Source organism: Hippopotamus amphibius, chromosome 11 (genome assembly GCF_030028045.1).
Source record: "Hippopotamus amphibius kiboko isolate mHipAmp2 chromosome 11, mHipAmp2.hap2, whole genome shotgun sequence".
Taxonomy (NCBI): Eukaryota; Metazoa; Chordata; class Mammalia; order Artiodactyla; family Hippopotamidae; genus Hippopotamus; species Hippopotamus amphibius.
This window is the reverse complement of record NC_080196.1, coordinates 39254479-39279261: the sequence shown is the minus strand read 5'-3', so window position 1 is coordinate 39279261 and position 24783 is coordinate 39254479. Positions and strand designations below refer to the sequence as shown.

The following is a 24783-nucleotide window of genomic DNA, read 5'->3' as shown; positions in this document are numbered from 1 at the left end:
AAGAGTGCTAGAGTCTAGGGGATGCTCCGATTCCATGCTGAGAAAACCAGTTTGAAACAGTCCCCCACACCAGTACCAGCTCCCACGGCCTCACCTTAATGCCAGTCATCTTGAGGGGAAGCACCAGCACAGGCTGCCCTGTCCACCTCTGGTCACTCTCTCAGGGCATTAGGCCTCAGTCCAGGAAGATTCTCTCCCCATCTTCCCTCTTACTCCCTGGCCTCCCAACCCTTCAAATGCACACACGATCGCCTGTTAATTTGCCATTGATTCGTGGCTCCCTTCTGTAACATTTCCTGAGCACCTACTGTCCTGCCCTCAACCCTAGGATGCAGAGCCAGTCAAGTATAGCAACCCCCCCCCCCCCCCCCCCCCCCGCTAAAGCACCTGTGCCCTCCCCGGGCTGCAGACTTATTAAAGTCTGCTCTCAGCAGTAGGTCTTTTTTGCTTATCAAAACCAAACCCACATTCAGCCGACCTCCCCTTTGGCAGCAAAAATCTCTCCCCAACCCAAGTGTGTATGTATCTCTGACCTCCAGGTCCAAGAGCACTGTCACTGAGTATGAAAAGCAGCAACAGCTGAAAGATCAGGGCACAGGCTGCCAGCCTATCACCATGATTGAGCATGAAAACAAGCTCTGCTCTCACAGTCAGAGGCAGGGCCTGGTAGGGCTCGCAGAGTCCGCTACTGTGTGTAAGGCCTGGTTCCATTTTCAGGAGCTGATACTGTTTGAAGAGGCTGATGCTTCTGGCAGAGCCTGGCACTCTTGACAACCCTCCTCTGCTGAAAGTGGTGGCCAGTCCATCTGCACCCCCGCCCCTGGGAAGGTGTGGCACCACTGCACCTACATCCTGGCCCCATCAGAAGACACACAGGTTTTGAGAGTGCCAGGTTCTGCTCATAGAATCTTCACTGTCTGCATATCCGTGGAAATCTAGTTTTCCACACAAAACTAATGAACTCTGGGCTGTTGGGACAGGCCACTGGGAAAGCCCTCTAAGTGGGGGCTCTGAGGTCCCCTGGGGGAAACCATAAAGGGCTTTCTCCCTGGTGGGCAGGGAGATCAAAACTGTCAACGAATGAGGTGCCCTAGGGCAGTTCTAACCAGTGTAGGCAGGACACTCAGGGAAGAGAGAGCACAAAGGCACATGCCTCAAGTTGGGCACTGCTTGAGCCGAGGCTGTAAATGCAAATCTGAGGGGCTGCCCAGAGGGTGTGGTATGAAGGGCAGGAGGTAGGGCTCTATCTCACCTGTAACGACTATGTGACCTTCAGCAAGTTAACTTCTGGAAGCCTCAGTCTCTCCATTTGCAAAATGGGGATAATACTACATCTCAGCTCTAGCGGAAATAACTTCTGGGTTATGAGGATTAAAAGAGATAATGCACACTGGGCACAGAGCATAATCACTAGTATCTAGTAAGTGCTCAATAAATTTCAGTTCCCTTTCCATTTGATCATATAGCCTGGGACCCTTTGGGAACCTGTTCCAAGAAGAAAGCATAAGAAGAAAACATAAAATTGAATGAAGAGGTCTACTTTGGGGAGATGCCAAGAGCCATAATCCCGAGAGACCAGAACATCATTGTGGACTGAAAGAGGTTATCACTGGAAGGAAAGCTCTTCATCCAAGATGATGGAGAGAGAGAGAGGCTACCACCCACCAGGGCAGAGAATGGTTTCTGGAACCCAGGACCTGAACCTGCCTGGCCCAGGGATATGGGGCCCGTGGACACAGGGTTTCTCATGTAAAAATTTTCTGCCGGGGTCCCGCTACCCAACCCCACAAAGATCTACAGTCCTGGAGACCCCACCACTGTAGTTCACTTGGCCCTGGACCCTGGTAGTGGGCCAAATTCTGGATATGACCAAGCTTCCACCTGACAAAGCATACCTATTGAACCAAGCCCACGGGAGGGGCAGGGCTGGAGTAGACACAGGGGTTCTCATTCAGGCTGTTGAAATAATTGCTGTGTGACCTAGGGCAAATCATGTAACTCTCTAGTCTACAGCCTCAGTTTCCTGCCTGTAAAATGAGCATAAGAATGTCCCCTATTGGGAGTGTTAAGTACAACAAAAATGGAATTCACCAAGCACAGGACATGCTGCCTAGTAGATGCTATAGAAGCATAGCTAGAAGGGAGCAGAATAAAACCAAACTCACACCTCAGGGTGTATCCACCATGAACAGGTCCCCCTAGTCTGAGAGTTGCAGCTTCCAATGTGGAGCCTGACAGGCCCCTGAGTGATGCTGCTCATTGGAGCCTGAGGCTCAGTCACCAGCGCACCAGTGTACCTGTGACCAACACTAGGGATGAGGCACATCCTGGGTGGGACCAGAGACACACTGCCAGGTCCAAACCCACAACCCAGGATGCAGAGCCTTGGCCAGCCCTGGGCCAGGGAATGGAGAGAGCAGTGGCCTTGCTAAAGCAAAGAACCCCCGAAGGCCCCTCTGACCCAAAAGCCCAGTGTTTTCCTCCCACCCCCTGCCCCCGCAAGCTGAGATGCAAACCTGAAGCACAGGACACAGCTTGCAGCCTGACATAGGCCTGGCTATGGGAGCCGAGGGAGACAAGGGGGCTGAGGCACTGGCCTGGGGCTGAAACAGGTTCCTGGGGCCCTGGGCCCCCAGAAAGAACAGGGTGGTGGCGAGTGGGTGGGAGTTCTTTCCAACCAAACTTGCAAGAACTGGCTGGAAGCTCTACTCTGGCACCTAACTTGACTAAACCCCCATTTCACCATATGAAACAGAGGCCGATGATACTAGGCTCGTCGCGTCTTATTAAGTGAGATGACATATCAGAAAGTGCCATGTAAACTGTAAAGTTCTTCACAGATCACGTCTTATTATTATGAGGTGTTGAAAAGACCCAAATATGGCTTCTGGAAGTAAAAATTGCAAGTTAAGAAGCAGGCCATAATGCACCTATTAAACCAGTGAAAATAAATTAAAATGATAAAAATCCACTGTGGCTGGGCTGTGCACAAGCCCAGCTCAAACTTTTTGCAGCACAGCCCAGCGGTGCAAAATGAGAACCATAAAACTGTTCCTATCCTATGACCTATTAGGCAATCTCACTTTGGGGAATAGGCCCCAAGGAAATAATTTAAAAGGAAAAAGTAATTCACATAAGGATATTCACGGCAGAGCTATTTAGAAGAAGAAGGAATTGGCGTCTGCCCAAACGCCCAGCACTGGAGAAATGGTGACCAAACTCCAGCACATCAATGCAGGGGGTGCCCTATGGCCATTAAGCTGACAGGTCTGAGGGCTCAGTCAATACCAGGAGACGTGTGTAGGAGATAAAGTCAGCCAAGAGAGCGGAATGGACCACTGTTTACTGCTATGTAAAAATATATTGACAGGTATGGGCAGGGAATTTAGAATGAATGGTTAATGTTTGATGGTCATTGGGGTCCTTTTTTTTAACCCATGAAGTTGTTTAAGTGGATAATAATAACAATAACAACGCTGAAAGCAAAATCAATCTTGTGGCTTGAGAGCAGCTGGGGCCTTAGACCCCAGGACAGAAGGGCAGGGGAGAGGAGCACAGTGTTTCTGCAGAGCTTACCACCACCGCTCTGGTGGGGCAGCACTCTGATCCCCCTCACTCCCACCCCAGGCCACTGTGGGATCCTGGGCATCATTCCACCCAGCTGTGGGGTGGAATTATGGGTGTCACAACCTGGCTGCTTGAAACCTCTTAAAGCAGCCCCTGCAACGTTCCTCCAGGCTGCACCTTCATCCCAGCTCAGGAGGCAGGAGGAGGATTAGTTCTGAACATTTAAAAACCAGGGAGCAGAGATGCAAAGACCTGATTAGCTTTATGCCTCTCTCCACATCAACTGACCTCAGGGGGACAGCACTTAGTGTCCTCTCAACATCCCCAAGGCCTGAGAGCCATTCTTCACCCTCCATCACTGAAAACACACTGTCAGCCAGAAACCTGAGAGTCATCCCTGACTTCTCTCCTTCCACACCCCATACCCAATCCATGCTAAACCTTTGGAACTGATCCTGAATCCAACCCCTGCGACACCAACCTGGTCTTAGCCACCACCACCATCCCCTGCCTGGATTTTTACAGCAGCCTCGGAGAGGTCTACCCTGCTTCCTCCTTTGCCTGGTACAGTCTGTTCTCCCCAAGCAGCCAGAGGGATCCCTTTACAACACTAAGTCAGATTCTATCCCTCCTCTGCTCAAAACCCTACCATGGGTCTCATCTCACTTCGAGTCAAAGCCATGTTTTTTCAATAGCCTGCCAAGCCCTGCATCTGCTCCCATCCCCATCTTGTATCTTATTGCTCTCCTCCCAGCTGCACCACACTGCTCTCTTCGCTGTTCTTCAAGCAGACCAAGCCCACTTCCACCTCAGGGCCTTTGCACTTGCAGCTCCCTCTGCTGCACTGCTCTTCCCCAGATTTCCAGAGCTCGCCCCATCGCTTCCTTCAGCTCTCTTCTGAGACAGGCCTTCCCTGACCAGCTTTTTAAGACAGCATCCCTGCCCCCATTGCCATCACTATCAATCCCTTTCCCTGTTTCGTGTGTTCTTCACAGCACTCATCAACACCAGCATAGTAAATAGTCACTTGTTCATTCTCTTTCTGCGTCCCTTTCAAAAGAACACCCCTGGGAGGGAAAGCACATTAAATTCCTGAAAGGGATGAACAATCTTTTTATTTTGTTTTCAAGAGTCAATTCCAGAAGCATAAAGTTTGGGAACATATTTTCTTTAGCATCAGGTATATTTATAAATCAGGAAATGCAATACCTACCCCCCACCCCCACCCCGCTTAAATATTCTCATTATTTTTTTTCTTCCATCACTGAAGGGTTTCTCTCCTTTATTGGCTGAAATTTTAGAAACCACATAAGTGGCGTGCACCATAGGATCTGATTATAACGCAGAGTCTCTGAACAACTTGTAAATGACTTGAAACCCAGTCAGTTGGGGGAGAAAAGTGAAGGACCTGTGGACGGGGGAGGCCAATTGGACCAAAGTTCAATCACAGCCAGAGAAAGAAAAGTCATTGCCATTAGGAGGCTCCTAGGGGCTAAGGACGGGGGCGGGGGAGCACTGCCTCTTAGGAGGAAAGTGAGGTCTGGAACGGGCAGCCACATGGGTGGCAGTAAAAGGCTGGGTGCAAAACACACCTGTCTCCCCACTCATAAAGTAGCTCATAGGGAGCACTCTTGCTGTGAACTTCCCCAAGACGAAGATGGGAGGAGGGCTGGAATTCTGCCACCCTTTCTCCAGGGCCAGCGTCTTGGCCTTTCCCCCAGTATTGTGTCACATTCCTGTACATAGAGCCTCACATGCCACTTCCCCGGTGGCAGCCTCTGTGACTCATCAGAGCAGGCCTGAGCAGGCCCGGGTTGCTGGGATCACTCACTGAGCAGGGCCTCCCCCAAACAGCCCCAGGCACTGGGCTCAGAATGGCTTTCCACAAGTTCCCCGCTTCCTATTCACAGCCCCCTGAGAAGGGCACTATTAGGATCATTGGCTTGTGCACAGGGAAACTGAGGCACAGAGTGCAACCTGCCCAAGATCACACAACCAGTGAGTGGCTGAGGCAGGACTTGAACCCAGATCTGTTGCAGAAGCCTCTGCTACGAGCCTTCACGCCACTCTGCCTCCAACACTCCCACCTGAGCAAGAGAGACAATTATTCATCAGTGTTGATATATTTAGTTGCTTGCTTCTGAAATTAGACCTTGGTGATGTCATGGAGCCTGGCAAGTCATGTGCGACAGCTGACCTCAAGAGCTGCTAGTCACTGACACCTTGGTGTGAAGAACTTCTCTGGTTACTCTCCTCCCTGGGGCGCTGAGACATGAGGGAAGGAAACAGTGGAGGGCAGGGGTTGTGGGGGGAAGCTGCAGGACCATTTGGTTGGTCCTTCCCAGAATCCTCCTCTCTGGTTGCCATGGAGTCACCTCTGCAGAGGCCTGGGCCCTGGCAGGGAGGGGAAGGCCAGGTGGGGCCAAAGAAAGTGATCCAGAAGAAAGGGAGCTAGCCTGCTTGTGGAGGCCCTTGGAAAAGGAGGGGTGCAGAGGTATCAGTCCTGAGACCCTCGGTCACTACGGCCGCCCTCAGGTGGAAGGGAGAAGTGATTCCCAGGAGAAACTGAAAACACTGAGCAGAGATGGGTGAGGGAGGTGACAGAAGTATGCAGAAGCTTGAGGAAAGCGAGGTGCAGGTGGAGGCCTGAACCCTGCAAAAACTGGGTGCTTGGCAGTATTAGTCCAGTGCCAGCAAGTAGTTGGTACTTAATAAATGTATTAAGTATCTACCATTATCATAGGTGCTCAAAAAGAGACTTCCTGGTTAGGACACCAGTGAGCTCCAGTCTGCTCAGACTGGGAATGAAGCATGAACACTGCGTCAGGCAGATGTGCTCAGGGCTCCCATAGTGAGGGGCTCCCCGCCCTGCAAGGGGACTCTCCAAGGTGCCAGCTCCCCTCTGTGCCGAGCAGTTCTGTTCCTGTGAGGATGGCTGGGGAGGGCTTCAGGAGAAGGAGAGGCCCCCCTGCCAGTCAGCCCAGCTGAGGCCACTGTGTCCCTGTGGCCAGCCCAGCCTCCACCCTGGCACAGGCGCAGTGGGTGAGCGCACGCCTGGCACAGTCCCCAGTGCCTGGGAGAGAGGCTCCGAGCAGGCGGCTTTGTATTTTGTGAAAACCAAATCCACAACTGAGCTCTCCAGCCAAGCAGGGCGTGCTGGGAAGGCTGGCGGGTTTCTCTTCTTGTCCCCCTGCTGGGGCCCACCCTCCCCTCCTCAGCCCCCACCCCCAGCTGCCACACTGGTTGGCATGGGGGGCAAAGGGGGACGGCCTGGGCCCCGCTCTGGCCATGCCAGGGTTCACCCCCCCACCCTGACCCCCTTCCTGCCTGGAATAAATTGGAATACAAATCAGAGGGAAATGCTTTCCTCTGTTTGAACAAATTGCTATGGATTCCTCCCTGTCTCAGGTCAGGGCTTGCGATGGGGGATATTTTCACTCGTCGACTGCTAATAGACTCAGAAGAAGCTGTTGGATCGATGGAGGCCGAGAAAATTAGCCAGGAGCTTCAGGCCAGCCTTGGCCTGTCCCTGCCCCCCACTTCAGGTCTCCTAGAAGGGGTGGCAGGCAGTTATAACCCAGGCTGGACACAGCGCTGGGCTGACGGCCCAGAGTGCTGGATGCCTGTTCCTGCCCCCGCCTGGGGACCAAGGCAAGGATGGCCAGGGGCTGCCCGGAGGAGCAGTGGGAAAGAGGTGGACCCAGGGAAGCCCCCAACGAGGTCTGCAGTCCCCCACACATACATACATGACTCCCTACACATAAACCCATGTTCTCGTTGGCATCGTCACACATACGTACACCTTCAGCACATGCACGCCCATGTACGTTTACGTGTGCAACGTGTGCACGAAAAATACTGATGAAGTGTACATGCCCAGGGTAGAGAGGACTTAAGGAATGTATTTCAGCTCCTGCTGAGGTGCCCAGTGAGAACAGTTTATCTCCTGCCAATGATGCTCCATACACAGACAGACAGAAAGACAGACACACACACACTGATCTCCACCAGCAGCCAGGGCACCCCACCAATCACTCCTTTCACCCCTCAGCCCTTTACCCCGGCTCTGTAATTCTGTAGGGGAGACTGAAGGAGCCACTGCCCTCACCAGCCCCAGCTCCAACAGAATGAGGGGGCGGAGACTGTGGGCGGATGCAGCCCACCCTCCTCCCGGACAGCCTCACAGCCTCTGCTCCCTCAGCTCCCGAGACAGTGAAGGAGCGAGCCAGACAGGGTGTCAGTGCTTCAGGCACACTAGGGCATCCCTCAGTGCCAAGTCCTCCGAGCATCGCCCGAGGCCACTGTGCCCGTGGGCAACGCCATGGCTGTACGGGGAGCTGGGGGAAGGCAGGAGGGGAGGAGAGAGCTCACTGCAGCCTCTGAATGCCCCAGAAGGAGGTGGGGTGGCTTGATCTGGAGAAAGCCTCTCATATTTCCTGCCTGCTGCCCTTGACACATGAAGCCACACGTGTGCACACGTGCATGCACACACAGACCCAGACACCCTCCTCTTACTAACCTAGAGCACAGATCTGACTTAGGAGATAGAAGTGGGAGAGAAGGGTATATTCACTGGCGGGTAGGGCTTGGAGCGACCCTTCACTTTTGACCACTGGTTTCTGCCTCTAAAAACTGACCAGGGCCAAGTAACCTCTAACCCGTTACCTCTGACCTTCCATGATTCCAAGCTGGGCTACCTGTTTACTATGTGGTCTGAGGACTTCTCTTGCCCTCTCTCAGCCTCAGGTTTCTTTTCTGACAAATGATTATATTTGATCTAAGTTCCCTTCTGGCTCTGACTCTACAAGCCTGTGATTCTAGATCATCCCTTTGTCATGCTCTGTGTTGTATTCTTAGCACCTAGAACAGCGTCTGGCACATAGGAGGTGCTCTGTAAACATTTGATTAATTAGTTCATCTCAGGTCCCAGCTGGTAGCGAAAAGACACAGGAGAATTCACAACAGGACAGAGGTGCTGTTCTGATCCTGACCTGTAGGCCCAGGGATATTCAGGGATGCAGGCTACCCTGGTCATGGCCCACGGGAGAAGGTTTGGTGCCTGGAGAGGGACTTGAACAGGATGCGATCAACCTTACTACCTGCACAGAATCCTACCTGCAGAGAGAAGGGGCAATCTTCTAATCTCAGAGATTGTCCCTACCTCTTTCTTAGTTTTGAATTCAGCAGGAGGGAAGCTAATGATCGTGCCTCTCGTGGCAATGCCCAAAGGACCTGCAGACTCTGAGTTTGTCTTCAGTGACCCCCCAACCCTGCCCTCCCCAGCTGTGAGGCCCCCTCAGTCTTTCAGGGAGAGCCTGCATTCTATCAGGAAGGTCTTGGAGAAAATCGACGTGCTGGGGTTCTGATCACAGAATCCAAGGAAGCAAATGAGCATTTCACAGGGCTCATGGCCACAGGAGAGAGTTTTCAGCCTGGAATCGGGGCTGATTCGTACAGACGACAAGACCTAAGAACAAAGAGTTCTGCAGAGCATGCTGGATCTGAAAAAGCAAGACCGATGGCTCAGGCAGGAGGTAGTACAGGCTGTAGGTGCCCCCCACCCATACTCCCTCCCCTAACCATTTCAACGCACACCAGCCAGCACCTGCTTCTCTCTGCCTGAGGCTCTCCCTGGTCACTAGCACTCATGCTGCCTGTGTGTGCATGTGCAGTGGGCTGAGTGCCAGTAAATTAACACCCCCTGGGGCAGCCCTCCCACAGCAGAGGGCAGTTACTGTGTATATGCCCCAACACCGCCATCCCCATGGCGGGATAACTCTGACGTGTCTTACACAGTATCCCAGAGGCCCCCAGTGGGACATGGTGGTGACTGGCTTGACAACACACCTACTGTCGGTTCCTGTGCGTCCCTGTCTCTCACCCACATTCTCCTACGAGAGCTTCCCGTATCATCTTCCAGATAAACTACCCGCACGTGGCTCCTTATCTCAGGATCTGCTTCTGGGGAACTCAAACTAAGACTGTGAGGCCAAGCCAGTTTTGATCATCACGGTGTCCACTATTAAATCTCTCACGTGTCCACAGCCCAGGGCCCTCATAGTGCCTATCTCTCCCTCTCTCTCTCTCTCACACACACACATCAAATACCCTAACATGCTTCCTTATCTCCACCCATTTCTTCCTCGAAAACCTCCTTTCCTTGAATCCCAACGCTTCAGGATCTAACTCATGTGATCAACCAACCTGGGCCACTAGAAAAATGCTTGAAGGATGCTTGGTATTCCCAGAGCAACCTTCTGGAAACAGTGACCGTATTTCTGCCAGGTAATTTGAATAATAACTTTAAGATGCAACTTGGGCCGTGTGACAGAGATGTTGGACCTGGTAGAGACTGGTAGCAACTTCCAGTTCATCTACCAACCTCCACCCACAAGGGGGGCCTCCTAGGGCCTCCCTGACATTTCACTAAAGGATTCTAACATAGAACCAGGAGGCCTGGACCCAGAGTGAGACCCAGATCGTGTGGTGCAAATGCAACAAGGCCTGGGAATAAGAAATGGAGTTTACAGGGGTAAGGGGAGCATTACAGAGATATGGGTATGAAATGAGCTTATAAATGCCATGCAGACATGTCCTGGCTTCTCCTGATCCTACAGGATAATATAGGAGAATGAGAATCATCCAGCTGAAAAGTCCCTTGACATGACTTTTAACTTCAGCCTTGGCACCTAATTGCTGTGTGACCTTGACCTTACCTTCTCCGGTCTTAGTCTCTTCCTGTACTGACTCATTGAGAGTCAAGTGCCTCTGGGTCACTTAAGGCCACTGTCTGGCAGCTGAGCTCACTTCTTGCCACGCCCTCAAGCTCTATCTCCTGGACTTCTCTGTGTCTACTGTGTGGCCTTATTCCAGAAAGGAGAGTAAAGCCAGGTCTTGTGATGGCACAGAGCTCCAGCTTGCCTTGTGGGCTTATGTATTTTGCTGGAGATAAACTGACCTCCCCAAAGGCCCTCTGCATTTTACTGGAACACCAGACCAAACCCAGGTAGATGAGGCCACCAGAATCCAGCTCCCTCCCCATCTCTACCCTCTCGATGTCCCTCTCAGAGTTGGGAAAAGTGCCCTTTTTAGAGTTTCTTTAGAATCACATAGGGAAAGTCTCAGGGCCAAGGAGATATTCCAGTTCACCTCAGAGGTCTCAGCTCCTGAATCTTTCTGATAAGAGGTTATGTTACAGCAAGTTGAAATAAAGTCAGACAATGAGAAGAACTTCCTAACAAAGGATTAGACATTAAGCAAACAGCGGTGGGGTTGCCTGAGCTCATGTGGGTATGGGCCTGCTGTCAGGCAGAACGATGAGCTAGATCACCTCTACTGTACCCGCTGGCCCATGGCTTCTAGCATAGACCCTCAGTTTCTGGTTCCCCCAAATCAGGAAGGTCCACAGAGCTCTCCAGCAGCTGGGTCTGAAAGGAGCCACCTGCTAGTGGAGAGAGGTACCAACCAGTAGAAATGAACCACCTCACGGAAGTATGAATGAGCAGTGTGTTGGGGTGAGGAGGAGGAAATGAGCACGAGCAGGTGGGAAGCTGGACCCTCACATGAATGTTTGGGTGGTCCCAAGCAAGCCTCTTCCCTGTTCTGGGTCTCAGTCTTCTCTAAGGTTCCTTCTGGGCGTCCTCAGAGCAGCCAGCGACCCCCACCCTACCTGAGCTAGGCTGGCAGGGTAGGGTGAGGTGGGGAGAAGAACAGCTGTTCACATCCATCTAAATCCTCTCATTTCAAGAAACGCCACCTGATCCTGAGGTGGGGATTTGTGGTAAAGACTGCTCATTACCTACCCAACTTCCATTCTCCTCTTCTATTTAAATAAACCTGATATTCTCTTCGGTGAGAATATCAGGTCAGCCTCCCTTCCTCTAAGAATGGCCAGTAAGATGTAAGCAGACATCATTGGGAGGGGACTTCTGGAAAAGCTGGCTCAATTGGTAAATGACTCAGCCTTTTAAGTGTTCCTTCCTTCATCCTGCCTGGAATGCATGATGATGGCTGAGCCCCAGCAGCCCTTTGGTGACTTTAAGGCAAAATGCTCTAAGGCAGGAGTTCCCGAACTTTGCTGCACATCGGAATCACCTGGGGATCTTTTTTTTTTTTTTTAAAGCTAATCCCTGGTTCTCACTCCCAGACATTCTGATTTAGTTGGTACGAGGTATGACCGAAGCATTGGGATTTTTAAACACTCCCAGGTAATTCTAAAATGCAGCAAGGTTTGAGAAGCACCACTGTAAGGAGGTCAGAACAGCAAGATGAAAGGCACCTAGATCTCTAGTGACCAAGATGCCACCAGAGCAGCCATGGACAGCCTGCTTCCAGACCTAAAAAAGTCACTTTAATTTGTTTAAGACTCTGTAGACAGGTCTTTCCTTCTGGCAACAGAATGTGATTCCTAATTGATATAGGACTGAGGGTCCTCACGCTGCTCCCATCAGCAACCCATCCTCCACAGCACAGTCTGGGGAATAAAAAAAATAAAAAGGTCAGATTCTGCCCTCAGAAACTTCACACTGAGGGAAGTAGGCAAGTACCAGACTTGGCCTTGGCATTGGGCAGGCTTGAGTTCAAATCCTGACTCCACTGCCTGCTAACTGCAGGGCCTTGGTCAAGGCCCTCAAGGTAAGCCTCAGCTTCTCCATCTGCAAATTGAGGACCTTGGAAAAGACTGCATTCTCCTGCTCCACTGCAAGCCTCTTGGAGGCAGGTGTCCTTCACCTCTGCAGCCACAGCACCCACACACTTTCAGACACTTAGCAGCTACTCATTAAATATTTGCTTGGTTTGCTTTTTTTTTTTTGGGGGGGGGGGGCCATGTGGTGCGGCATGCAGGATCCTAGTTCCTCGACCAGGGATTAACCCTGTGCCCCCTGCAATGGGAAAGGAGAGTCTTAATCACTGGACCACCAGGGAAGTCCCTGCTTGATTTACATTTGAACTGAATTGCTACAATGTGGGCCAGCTCTGAAATTTTCATTTTCTCTAAACCAAAAAGAGAATAAAGGACCACATTTCAAAAAGGTAACAGAATTTACCTATTGAAAATCAATGAAAACAACATTTCTGGAGCAGTTTCTTTTGGTCTCTCTAGGTTCAGGACTGGAAATTCCCTGGCTAGAAGCAGGGTGAGAAAGGCCAGTCTCCCAAACTCCTGATCTGGACTTTCCAGTTAGACCTACTAAACTAGAAAGTTCCCTGGCTCACAGTTTAAAAAATAATGAGTTTTTTTAAGAACCGAGGGTCCAGATGAGTGTGATTGAAGCAAAGCTTGGGCAGTGACCTGGAAAACCCAGAAACGCCCCCTCAGAAAGCCCAGGGGAAGAAGGCATCTGTTTGGGCCTGACTCGTTCGGATGCACTGTCTACACCAGCTGTGCCTGAGAATCAACTGGAGAGCTCTTCCGACCACAGCTGCCTTGATGCCACCTGCAGAGTTTCTGATTCAGGAGGTCCGGGGGTGGAGCCAGGCATCTGTTGTTGAAAAAGCTCTCCAGGTGGTTCTGACATGCTGCCCAGGCTGAGAACCACTTCTCTACACAGCTTCCAACCCTTCAGATAATCAAAGTCAATCCCAGCTGAGTTTCTAGGACTGGAACGGAACCAAGAAGAGCCTGGGGTGGAATCTCCAAAGCTGGCCAAGCAGCGCCCTCAGGCCTGCCCACGTCACCCCCTCACACACACACTGAGGTCACCCACCCCTGCAGCCCCAGCTTCCCACGGGCAGGAGGCCCGGCCTGGGTAGGGACGCTGCGGTTCCAGCCCTCCCTGGCCTGCAACGTTTCTCAAAAGCGCAGCCTGCACCTCCTGCTTCCATACACCACCCACACCCGGGGCTCCCTACCATCTGCCTGCCACCCCCTCTGCTCTCGTGAAACAGAGTCCCCATCGTTTGCCTTAGAGTTTATGAAGTGCTATCACTCTCAGCTCCTCTGCAATCCAAGAGGTGGGCGTGCCTGAACCAGCCTTCCAGATAAGGGAACTGAGCTCAGAGAGGTGAGGCTCCTGGGCCAGGTTCCCTCAGAGGCAGCAAGCTGCCCACTGGGCCTCCACCCCAAGTCTCCCCGTCTGAGTCCAGTCCTCTCTCCTGCCTGCCCTTGCTGTTCAAAGAGCCATCGTGCGCCAGCAGCAGGGGCAGCATCACCCCGGAGTTTGTTGGAAACGCAGAATCTCTGCTCGGCCCCAGACCCACTGAGTCAGAACTTGCGTTTTCACAAAATCCCCAGGGGACTCCTTGGGACGTCCCCATGACAAGGAGCTAAGCTCTGTGCTGCAGCCACCTCTTCACCAACCTCCCCATCCCCAGATGGCCCTTCCTCCCATGGACTCTGTCCCTTCCCTGGCTTTCCGGTCCCTGTCCCCTGAGTCTCCTCCTACCTCCCTGATGCCACCTGCTCTGTCTCCTCTTTCTCCTCCCACTCCCAGGGTACTGGTCTCAGCCCCCATTCTCCTCTCTCACTCTACTCTCTCTTCCTTGGCAATCGTATCCCACCTTGTGGTCTCAACTCACATTGTTGTGTAGACATAAATCCAGATGTGCAAATCCACCTCTCAGAACAGATCTCTCTCCTGAGCACCACCACTCCTGTCCACCTGCTCCATCAACATCTCTCCCAGACATCCCAGCACCAGAATCCCATGAAGTTCAAAACTGCACTGGCATTGTCATTCAGATAAAACGATTCACCAAGGCCTTGCTCGGTGCCAAGCACAGCGCTCAGGGCTTCCCAGGTACGGCTCATTGGATGCTTATCACAGACCCATATGACAAACAGAAAAGCCACGGCTTTGAAAGCAAATGTAATTTCTCAGATTTTCAGGGCTGGTTCAAACCTGGGTTCCTTACCCAGAAGGCCAGGCATTTAACTACTTCACTTCACTGCCCCAAATCTGTATGACTTCCTGTGGCCTTTGCTCCATCTCGTTGCCATGGTGTGCCAAGCCTCCCAACATCAAACTTCAGAGCCTTTTCCAGCTCCCATCCCTTGCCTGAGCTCTGAAACATTGTCAGGACCCAGTGATTGTACATTCTCACTTCTCGCCTTTTGTAATAGTCTCTGACTATATCCTTCCCCCATCCCCAACCTCCTACAGTCTATTCTCTACATAGCAGCCAGAGGGATTCTATTAAAAAGGTGTCAGTTCACGTCCCTCCTCTGTTCAAAACCTTCCCATGGACCCCACCTCTTTCAGAATAAAATCCAAAGTCCTTACATAGCCTTCAAGGCTGCAAAAAATCTGACCCCATTAACTCTCTAACCCCACCTCCTACTCCTCTCCCCATGGCTCACTCTGCTCCAGCCATACTGGACTCCTCATTGCTACAAAACAGTCTAGCATGTTTCTACCCCAGGGCCTTCATACTGGCTATTCTCCTGCCTGGATCGCACTTCCTGCAGATATCCACAGGGCTTCCTCTCTCCTCCCTCGGGCATCTTGGGTCTCTGCTCTGGTGGCACCTACTCAAGGAGCACCTCTACCCCCAACTAATGTATATGAATTTAAACCACAGTCTACCACACCTTGTCCCCTTAGCTGCTTTACCCTTTTTTATAGAACTCATCACCGCAGAATGCATTATATACTTATTCACTGACTTGTTTACTGCCTGTCTCCCCTCAATGTGAACTTAAACTTTAGAAAAGCAAGAGTGTGTTTCTTTCATCAAATATCTCAAGTGTCCCATACAGAGCCAAACTCATGTGTCTGTGGATTGGCTGCAGCTCTTGTACCCACTCCCTCCCGTCCATTCTCATGGCCACCACTCTGGATCAAGCTCTCACTACAAACCTCCCCAGACAACCGCTGGTTCTCCTGACCAGTCTCCCTCCTCCTGACCACAGCCTCCTCAAACACACAGCTGCACGGCTATCCAGGCTGCTATGAGCTACCTGTGCTCATATCAACCCATTCCCCTGCTTAAGACCCTCTAGATATCTCTCCCAAACCCAAGATTCCAGCCTACTCCCAAGGGGGGACCCCAAGCACAGGCTTTATAATTAGCAAATCTGGGTTCAAGCCCAGCTCTGCCCCTTGGACAAGTACTTCATCCTCTGAACCCTCAGTTTACTCATTGTTAAAATGGGCTGATGAATGACTCTCTCTTAAGGGATTGTGGTAAAGATTAAAGAAGACAACACATATTCCTGATCTCAGCCCAGGTAGTAAACGTTAGCAATTTTTATTATTATTCCTTTACTGTTCCAACTCTAACTGCCCTGACTCCTTTCAACCTACACTCCAGCCCAAACGAATGACTCACAACTCCCCCCACACACCCAGGTTCTTTATCTTTCATGCCTTTTCCATAATGAACCCTCCACCTGGGATGCCTTTCTCATTCCTTCTAGTAGCCAAGGCCAGTTCAAATGCCCCCTCCTCCACAAGGCCTTGGAAGTAATTTACTCCCCCTTCGAATTCCCACAGCCCTTTATCTGCCCTTGCCACATGACATTTATCAATATCTTCCAGGAACCACCGTCTTGTATGTGATTCCTCTCCCCTTCTCCTTGACGTTAGAGCCTCCATCTTATCTCAGTAGCCCTGTTGAAGCTCAGAATAGGGCCTTGCTCTTGGGAGATACTCAGTAAATATTTAATGAATGAGAAGAGGGACACCATACTGTTTTCCTACCCCCAAATCAGAAGATCCACTGGGATCAAGTCTCTGAGCCACTTCTTACCAGCTGTATAACCTTGAGCAAGTCCTTAAACTCTTAGAATTTTGGTTTCCTCATCTGTTAAGTGGGGACAATAGGACCCACTGTTCTGACCTCTCAGAATGTTATGGAATCAAAGGAGGTAGAGGCATGAAAATGCTTGGCAATGCACGTGGTAATTACACGCCTATAAGATATCGTTGTCATAACCGATTCTCCCCTAAAAAGTTCATTCCTATTTGCACAAAAAGATGCCTGAAAGAAGGATGTCAAGTGAGTTTTACTTTCTTCCTTATACTTTTATGTTCTCTATGATTGTTTTTGCAGAGAACACGTGTTACTCATAGACTTGTAGAAAAGGGAGATTGCATTGCTTAAGAAAAAAAGATTCATTCCTTCCTTCAAGTTAAGCATTGCTCTTGCCTTCCATATCAGCAATTAAATGCAATAGGGGGCCCCTTAATTCCTAGTATCGGCCATCAGCAGATGTGTGCCTGCAAAGCAGGGTCTGCTGAATATGGGGAGGAAGATGCAGAAGAGGGGCCATACCCAGGTTCACAAAGAGCCAGCTATGCCAAGGCACAAGCCCATGCTCTGCACACAACCCAGCCAAGCCCCACCAGAGAGCTCTCCTCCAGTCTAGGGTGCAGAAGTGTGGCTTTGGCCACAGGTGAATGCCCTGGGACACTAGGGTGGGGACACGTAGATGAAGGGAGGCCTGGAGCTTCAGAATGCCCCAAGGAACTCCGGTGGGCCCCAGGCTAAGTAATTAGAATAACTCTCATCCTACTGGGAAGCTTGAGGCCAAGGGAGCCCAGGAAAGGCAAGAAGCAATGTGACGGCCAAGCCCTCCCCCTGCTGGCCATATCTGGAGTGGCAGTGCCAGCGGCACTAAACTGGGTCCCCAGGCACACACCCCTGCACCTGGGGCCTAGTCGCGCTCAGGTGTCCAGAGGCGGGTCAGAGCTGGGGAGGGCTCTTCCAGGACTGAGCGGCCCAAGGCCCCATCTCCCAGGTCCCCTGCTTTTGCCAGGTTGGGGCATCTCCTGGCCCAACCTCCCCGAGCCCAGTCGCAAGGAGATGAAAGGTAGGAGTAGGGCAGAAAAAGGCAGACGAAGGGGAGGGGGGAGGATGTGGGGAAGAGGAGGGTCCTCACACTCCTGCCTGTGTCTCACTCCTCCCAGGCCCGCCCGTGCCTCCTGGGCAGTCGGAGGAGCCGTGGCTGCTACCACTGCCCGGATTTCCACTCCCGCCCCCAGGTATTGATTTCCTGCATCATTCATTTGCCGGCCTTGGCGGCTGTGATTAGCTCCCTCCATTCTCCCTATGGAGCCCCCGCCCGTCCCTCCATGTTCCAGCAAAGCAGAGCTAATACCAGGCTCTAAACGAGGCTTTGCCACCCTGGCCCCAGCAGCTCACAGCCAGGCCTGGCCGATTACAAGTAGGCTCTTGGCATATCCCCAGCCCGCCGCCTCCAAAGTGCTTTCCTGGCTAATAAACTCCTCCTCTCTCACCACCCCCAGCCCCATTCCCCCAGAGCCCCTTCCAGGCAGGAAGCACAGATTTCCAACCTGCAGTGGAGGATGGGACATCCTGCGGATCTTGACCTGAAAGGGGACTCTTCTGCCTGACAGCAGGCCTGGGAGCCCAGAGATAAGCACAGGGGCCAACTTAAACTTGGTGGGGTGGGGGGCAGACAATGCTGACAAAGCAAACAAAACAGCCTTGATTTGTGGGCACAAGCCCCTCTATCTCCCTCATGCAGTTTCTATAACTGAGAAGGAAGAAGGGACAGAGGCAGGGACCTTCTTGAGGACATTTAGAAAACCCCAAGCCTTCTGCTTGCCCTGGGAGGCCAGAGTTTTCTGATGCGATGCCTTCCTTCTCCAGGGGACAGCCAGTTTCAAGGCATGGGGTAGAAATGCCAGTGAAAAATCCCAAGGGTACCCACATCCAGTTCAACACCCAGAAGACGGCACTGGGAGACACACTTCTTGAAATTCCCTCTCCACACCCCTCAGAGGAGGGGAAAAAAACCTGACTTGGTGATAATTCTGTAAGCTATGTTGCTCTTGTCAAATTATTCAACATCTGTCTTCATGTTCCCACAAAAATTAGCATAGGATAGTAGTTTCTGATGACACCTTTGGTGAAATATTTTGACTTCTACCAGTAAGTTGCAAACAACCTGTCTTAAGGATAATGTCAATTCCCACTCCTGCATATTAAATAATCCACGGGGGTTGTTGTCTTTTTGCAAAGGAGAGGAATCCCACGGACCTGCCCCTGGCTGGAAGTCCAGCAGCTATGGGAGGAAGAGAGGAAGCCAGGATGGAGGAGGGGTGTTCTCTGATGTTATCCACACACAGGATACTCCTCCTCTATCACCTGGCTACTGTCTTTGCCCCAGAACTAGATTTCTGGTGCCAGCCTGCCCCCTTGGCTTGCCAGAAAGCAGATTACAGGATCCACCCCGGAGCACAACAAACTGGGCCAGGAGATTGGGAGGCAGGAGGGAAGACGGGACCAGCTCCAAATGGACCATCTGGCCCAGTACTCAGCTCCTGTAGCATCTGTGCCCCCAAGAAGGGCAAAGCCACCTGACCAGACTGAGATCACCTCCCTAGCCCTATTGTAGACAGGCCTCAGAACCAACAAGAGGACACTCAGAGGGAAGCCAGGCATAGGGCTCCAGGCACCTGCCTCCTACCAGCCTCAGCAGAGACCACACCCCAGGCCAGATCCTGACGGGTTTATCATCCACATCCTGCTCTTCCTCTCTCTCCTCAATTCAGCTTCCGTGTTAATCTGCCCCTCCCTCAGCCACACAGGCTGGGAAGCTGCTAGGATTCCCTCCCACGGGCACACTTTTTTCTTTTGTGCCTTGAGTAAAACCTGCCTCCCTCCTCACTGCCAGGGCAGCTGAGGTCCCCTACGGCTGCCAGCCTAAGGACTCCATGACTCTGCCTAAGCAGAGACTCTCAAAGAGACCCCACTTCCTTTCTGGAAACCATCCTAGACAGACTTCTTGGAGAGAAAGAATTTCAAGAAGCATTTCCTCAACTTCCCCCCGACAATGACCCTTCATTCATGCAACAAATATTGCCAGTTCCTGCTGTGTGCCAGGTGCCAGGCACCACGCTAGGTGCTGACATACAATGATGGGCATGCGTGACCATCCCTCACCCCTACACTCTGCTCTTTCTCAAACTGCTACATCTGCTTTGGTGGCTGGGAGCAGAAGAACTAGCTCTCCACACTATTTCTTAACCCAGACCCAGTGATAGAATAGTTCTCCCTTCTGCTATATCTGGCCAAAGCTTCTAGCATCACAAGGAACTCGGCAGCCTCTTGCAGTCCTCCTCCTCATACTAGATCTTCCACTCTCTCCATCCACTCGATTAAGACTTTCCACCCTGCAATTCCCCTGAGGCCCCAGACTTCCTTGGGGCCATGCTCTCAAAGGGCAAGGGGAAAGAATGTCACCCAAGAGCTCTGAGTTGGCCCCAGGGCACACAGCCCACCTTGATTTGTTCTCAGTAAGAGCAGCTGGGACTCAGGCACATGAGAGACTGGAGAAAATACAGAGAAAGGGGGACATACAAGCCAACGGCTAAATCTTGGACCCAAAGTACTCTGAATTACAGTCCACAGAAACCACTGCCCCACCCTCTGCCCTCATTGCTGGGGTTTCCAGGCTAGGCTCAGGGGAGCTTCTTCAAGATGGGTCCCATGCAGCCCCGAATAAGGTTGAAGAAGCTGGAGGGGATGGAGGAGAGAAATGGCCAAGAGATGGGCTTGCCAGATTTGCCCAAGGCTACTCAGAGGGAGGAGCAGGTGGAGGACAGCAGCAGAGGTGGAGGGCTCCCCATCACTCTCCAGAGCCCCCAGGGTGTGGTGAGAAGGCAAAGGCCTCATCCGGTCCCTCCTTAGGCCACCTCTTAAGGAGGCAGTGAAGCTGTAGCGAAACCTTGAGGAGAAATAAGAAAGAGGATCCTCTAGTACACCCTGACGTCTTTTCCTGCCCTGGGGAGGCCAAGGGCTCTGGAACCTGCTCAGTGGCTTCCTCCCCACAACGCAGCCTCTCTCAGTCCTTGCTGCATTCTTCCTCCTTCCTTCCCTTTCTGGCCTATGTAAAGGGCCAGGCAGTAAGAGACACACAAACTAATTAAGAAGCAGAGTTTGGCCAGATGCCTGGGCCAGCCTCCCCAGGGAATTAAACCCAAGCCAGCTAGCTGTGTAGGGCCACAAGGATATAGCCTCCCAGATACCCCCCAGGACAGCCCTCTCCCTTGCCAGGCTCAGGGAGACAGGCCAGGCACCCCCAGAAGGAAGCATTTAGCATCTGCACTTGAGACTGGCAGCTGAGGGAACAATGCCTCCCACCCCCTCAACAGAACAGTTTAAACCCTCCCCTGATCTGAAGGCCGTTAGGTCCTCAACTCTAGAGAAAGAAAGAGAATCTTCCCCACTCCAGCTACACATCATTAAAAAGTGACCTACACAGACCACCCTGCAGTCAGGAGGAGGTAAAGTAAGGGCCACCGGGCCCCAAAGACTTTTTGTGCTGTGGGTCAGGGCATTGCTGGCTGTCAGAACTCAGAGGGAGGGTCCCTGAGAGGGGTGAGCTCTCGCGATCCTGAAAGGATGATGCCCTCTCCCGGAATCTTTCCCCCGGAAAACCCGCAAGAGAGAAGGGAGAAGGAGTAACCAGAGTTCCCTTGGAGCCTGAGAGCGAGGCGTGCGGACGCGGGAGCAAAGCTGCTTGGCAGGAGGCAGAGTTTGGACACGTAGCCTGATGGGTGCGTGCAGTGTTTGCTTTCCTGGGGACTGTGGCTGAATGTGTGCGCGCAGGGAGAAGGAAGGTGGGGCTGGGGTTTTGTAGCTGGGAATCGGGGACAGGAAGAACTAACTGGCTTGGGAGGGGTCCGAGAAGGGATTCTGGGGTCTTGGGAGCTGGATCTAGGGGACGCCTGTACCCGCTTGAGCAGTCAAGAAGCGAAGCCCAGCAAGAACCGGAAAGGCGAGCCCGCCGCCCGGCCGCGATGCTGGCAGCCCGCAAGCCGGGCGCAACTCCGGATCGTGCATCGCTCGGCTTCCACTCCGGAGGCCGAGCCAGGGTGCGACGAGGTTTCGGTGCAAGTCGCTTCCGCAGCCCCAGGTTTGTGGTCTGTCAGGGTCTCTCGAGCCAGCTGGGTGCTCTCAAGGGTTCTGATTCACTCCCGACCCTGGCAGGGTTTGGGAAAGTGGGTACTACCTCCCCCTGGCATCCCCGGCTTCATGCCAGACCCTACGACCTGTCTCCATGCTCTGAGGCAGCTAGCTCGATTTCCTCGCGCTCTGGAAAAGGGCGGGGACCGGGGCATCCACTCCAGAGTCCGAGCCGGGGTACCCACAAAACCCCGGCAGCGCGCACTTTGCGCCTCTTGCAAAGTTTCCGCGCGGTGCTAAGCCGGCACCGAGCGAGACGCGGGGCTCTTACCGTAGACTCCTTGTCCCCGGCAATGGAAGGGGATCAGCGCCAGAAGTAGAAGGCAGGTCACCTCCATCTTCACGGCCCGTGCTTCATCCCCGCGAGGCGGCGCAGCCCGAGAGGCGGTGGGGGGCGCATCCGCCGGGGCCCCGCGATGCCCCTTGCGTCTTCCCCTTCCCCGAGAGGCGGCGGAGGGGGCGGCGGCGACGGAGACCAGGAGACTGAGGAGGCGGCGGTGGCGTTGGCAGCGACCCGGGTTTCTCCTCCGGCGGGGCCGCTGCCCGCGTGGGGACGCAGGGGGCGCTGGCCCGGCCCCGGGTGCCTGGGCGCGCCCGGCGCAGCAGCCAGCGCCCCGGCCCAGGGAGCCCGGCCGCCGAGCCTCTCCGGGTCCCCAGGGCTGTCCGCTCGGGGTTCTGGGCGCCAGGGACACCCTCTGCGGAGGCGGAGGCGCTTGGATCCAACAGGCCACTGACGACGGACAAACTTGTGGTCTCCCCGCCCAGGGGACGCCCCTCCGCGGAGCGGGGGCGGGGAGGCCCGGGTTCCGCTGGGGGTTAATCCGCCGTCTCCAGTTCTGCGGCGGGTGCTGGGGGCTCAGTGGTCCGACCCACGGGGCCCGGGCTGGGCGTCCTCTCGGAGGCGAAAAGCCCCGGCTCTGGCCCTCCTGAGCAGGAGAGAAGCGCGGGCTAGGCTCCGCCGAGGGGCGAGAGCCACGGGTACCCGGGTCCGCGAAGTTAGCCGAGCCACCTAGCAACCCCGAAGAGGAATCGCGCCCCAGCGCCCCACGGGAATCAGGAGAGCAGTTCCATCCAACAGAGACCCCAGAATGCGGGGAAAGAAGGAAAGTTTGAGTCGTTTGAAAAATACTCGCGCTCTCGTCTAGGCCGGGGCTGCGGCGCGGGAGCCGCTCGCAGCCTCCGCTGGCCTCGCTCCGCTCCCGCCGTCTGGCCGCGGCGGTGGCGCTCCCGGGCTCGGCGCTCTCGGGAGAGCCGGGCTGCGCCGCGCCTCAAGTGGGTCGTCCCTGTCCCCGCCCCCGCCCGGCGGCCTCCGCCGGCGGGGACCCAGAGCAGGCGGGGCCCGGCCGGGCTCCCGGGCGCGGCGGCCGCTGGGCTCCGGGTGGCGGGAGCGCTCCGCTCGCTCGGCAACTTGGGCTTCGCTGTGTTGCTTTTTCCCCGCTCCGAGCTTTTCATTCCGCGCTCCCCCCGCCTCCCCCCTCCCCCTCCTCCTCCCACCTCCTCCTCCCCCCTCCTCCCCCCTCCTCCCCCTCGCGTCTCCTCTTTCGGTCTCTCGCTCTCCCACCCTTTGTCGCTCGCTCTCCTGTTTGATTCCCCTCCAGTTAAAAAAAAAGGAGCCAATTAAAGGCAGCCCAGCTCGTCGGGCCCAGCCTCTGTCCAATTTCCTCGCCTCCCCCAGGACCAATTAGAGAAAACAAAACAGGGCTGGGGGAAGCAGACTGCCTTTCTCCTCTCTCTCTCTCTCTCCCGCCTCCCCCCTTTCTCTCCCTCTCTCCGCCCCCCCATCCCCCCAGCAGGAAAATGTCAGAAAGCAGAAATGGATCCATCTATCCTGAGGACAGTGGCGAAGGGACGTGGGTTTCGGCGCGGGCTCTGCAGCGCGCTCGCACACTCGCTCTTCGCCCGCCCTTGCACACCCAGACCGGCTGCCGGAGCCGGCGCACCGATCCCAGTGCTCTCGCTGGGCAAGCACGGCCGTTCGCCCCGCGGACTCTAGCCTAGCCTGCGGGGCACCCACACTTTGTAAATGTTTTGCACTTTTGGGGGGCGGGACTGAAGTGGGGAATTGAATGGAAAGGCCGGGGCGCCCGCGGCTCTCGGGGTCCTGCAGGCGCGCAAGCCGGTCGCCCGCTGTGGGTCTGCAGGGCTGTCTGAGCGGCCCTGGAGTCCCTCCGCCCCCGGGCCGAGCCCCGCCCCTTTCCAGGCAGCCGCGGCCTCTACCCGCGTCCCGCGTGGGGGCCGCCGCCGGAGCAGCTGGCTGAGCCCGGGGCGAAGAGGGCGCGATCAGAGCTCCTGCCCCTGCCTCGGCCCACAGGTTGCCGACAGGCTTGTCCGCAGGACCCCGCAGCCGGAGCTCCCCCAGGCCACCCATTCGCCCCAGCTCGCCCCTCTCCCCATCCTGCACCCCCCCAGGACCTCAGTCGCCCCCAAGCGCCCCAGGGGTGCCCTCTTTCAGCGGCCAAACCAGGGGCCAGCTCCAGCTGCGGGGTCCCGCACTCCCGGACCCCGCTACCTCAAACCGGCCCTCGGAGAGCAGGGGTGGGAGAGCGCTCCACCCAAATGCCGGCAGGGAGAGGTAAAGGCTAGGAAGCAAGGCGGGCTGCCTCCCCCACACCTCCGATCGCTTTCCTCTACCCGGGTCTTGCTAATCTCACCTGCTCCACCTGTCACCGTTATTTATCTCGGCGTGTGCGCAAGGATTGTGTTAGGGCCGCCCGTGGGAGCGCGGAAAACCGCAGCAGCTAACCAGCCGGGAGATTACAAACCCTCCTCCCCTCACCCTCCGGAACCGCTTAATATCTTGGTGTCATGGTGGTCCACACGACTCCACGCGTTTGTCAAAACTCAAAGAATGTATACCAAAAAAGACAATTTTTCAGTATGTAAATTAAAATTTTAAAATAATAATAATAAAATAAGCCACCCATTTCCCAGGCCCATGTCCTGCTGGGTCCCTCCTCTCCTGACCGTCCAGGGGCTGACCCTCACAGGAGTACGTGCCCCCAACTTTGGAGGTGGGGCGGCAGGAATGTGAGATATCTGGAGAAATTCCAGGCAGCTGGGGGGCGTGCCATGAGGTGACGCCTCCTCAGCTTGCTTCTGTCCATTTCAGGAAGTCCGAGACCATCGGAAGAATCTTTTTTTAATTGAATTTATTGAAGTATAGGTGATTTACAATGTTGTTTAATTTCTGCTGTACAGCAAACTGATTTTTATATATATTTACATATATGTAATATGTATAAAATCGTATAGGGAAACCCGAACGAACTTTTTGGCCAAGTCAATATATACATTCTTTTTCGTATTCTTTCATCGGAATAATCTTATTCTACAGCCCAC

At 53.9% G+C, this 24783-nt stretch overlaps 1 protein-coding gene across 3 annotated transcripts in view; it reads right to left on the bottom strand.

Moving 5' to 3' along the window:
• The window catches only part of MDGA1 (MAM domain containing glycosylphosphatidylinositol anchor 1), a 54320-nt gene extending 32064 nt beyond the window's left edge, over positions 1-22256 (bottom strand). The window contains exon 1 of one of the 3 annotated variants that reach the window (XR_009048040.1): positions 21716-22256. Coding sequence is in view for 2 of the 3 variants with exons in the window: in XM_057699398.1 (XP_057555381.1) it covers positions 21716-21782 (67 nt within the window). In the remaining variant the exon portion in view is untranslated. The remainder of the gene's footprint in view (positions 1-21715) is intronic. The other 2 variants (XM_057699398.1, XM_057699397.1) reach the window with 2 other exon arrangements.
• Positions 22257-24783: the final 2527 nt, after the last annotated feature.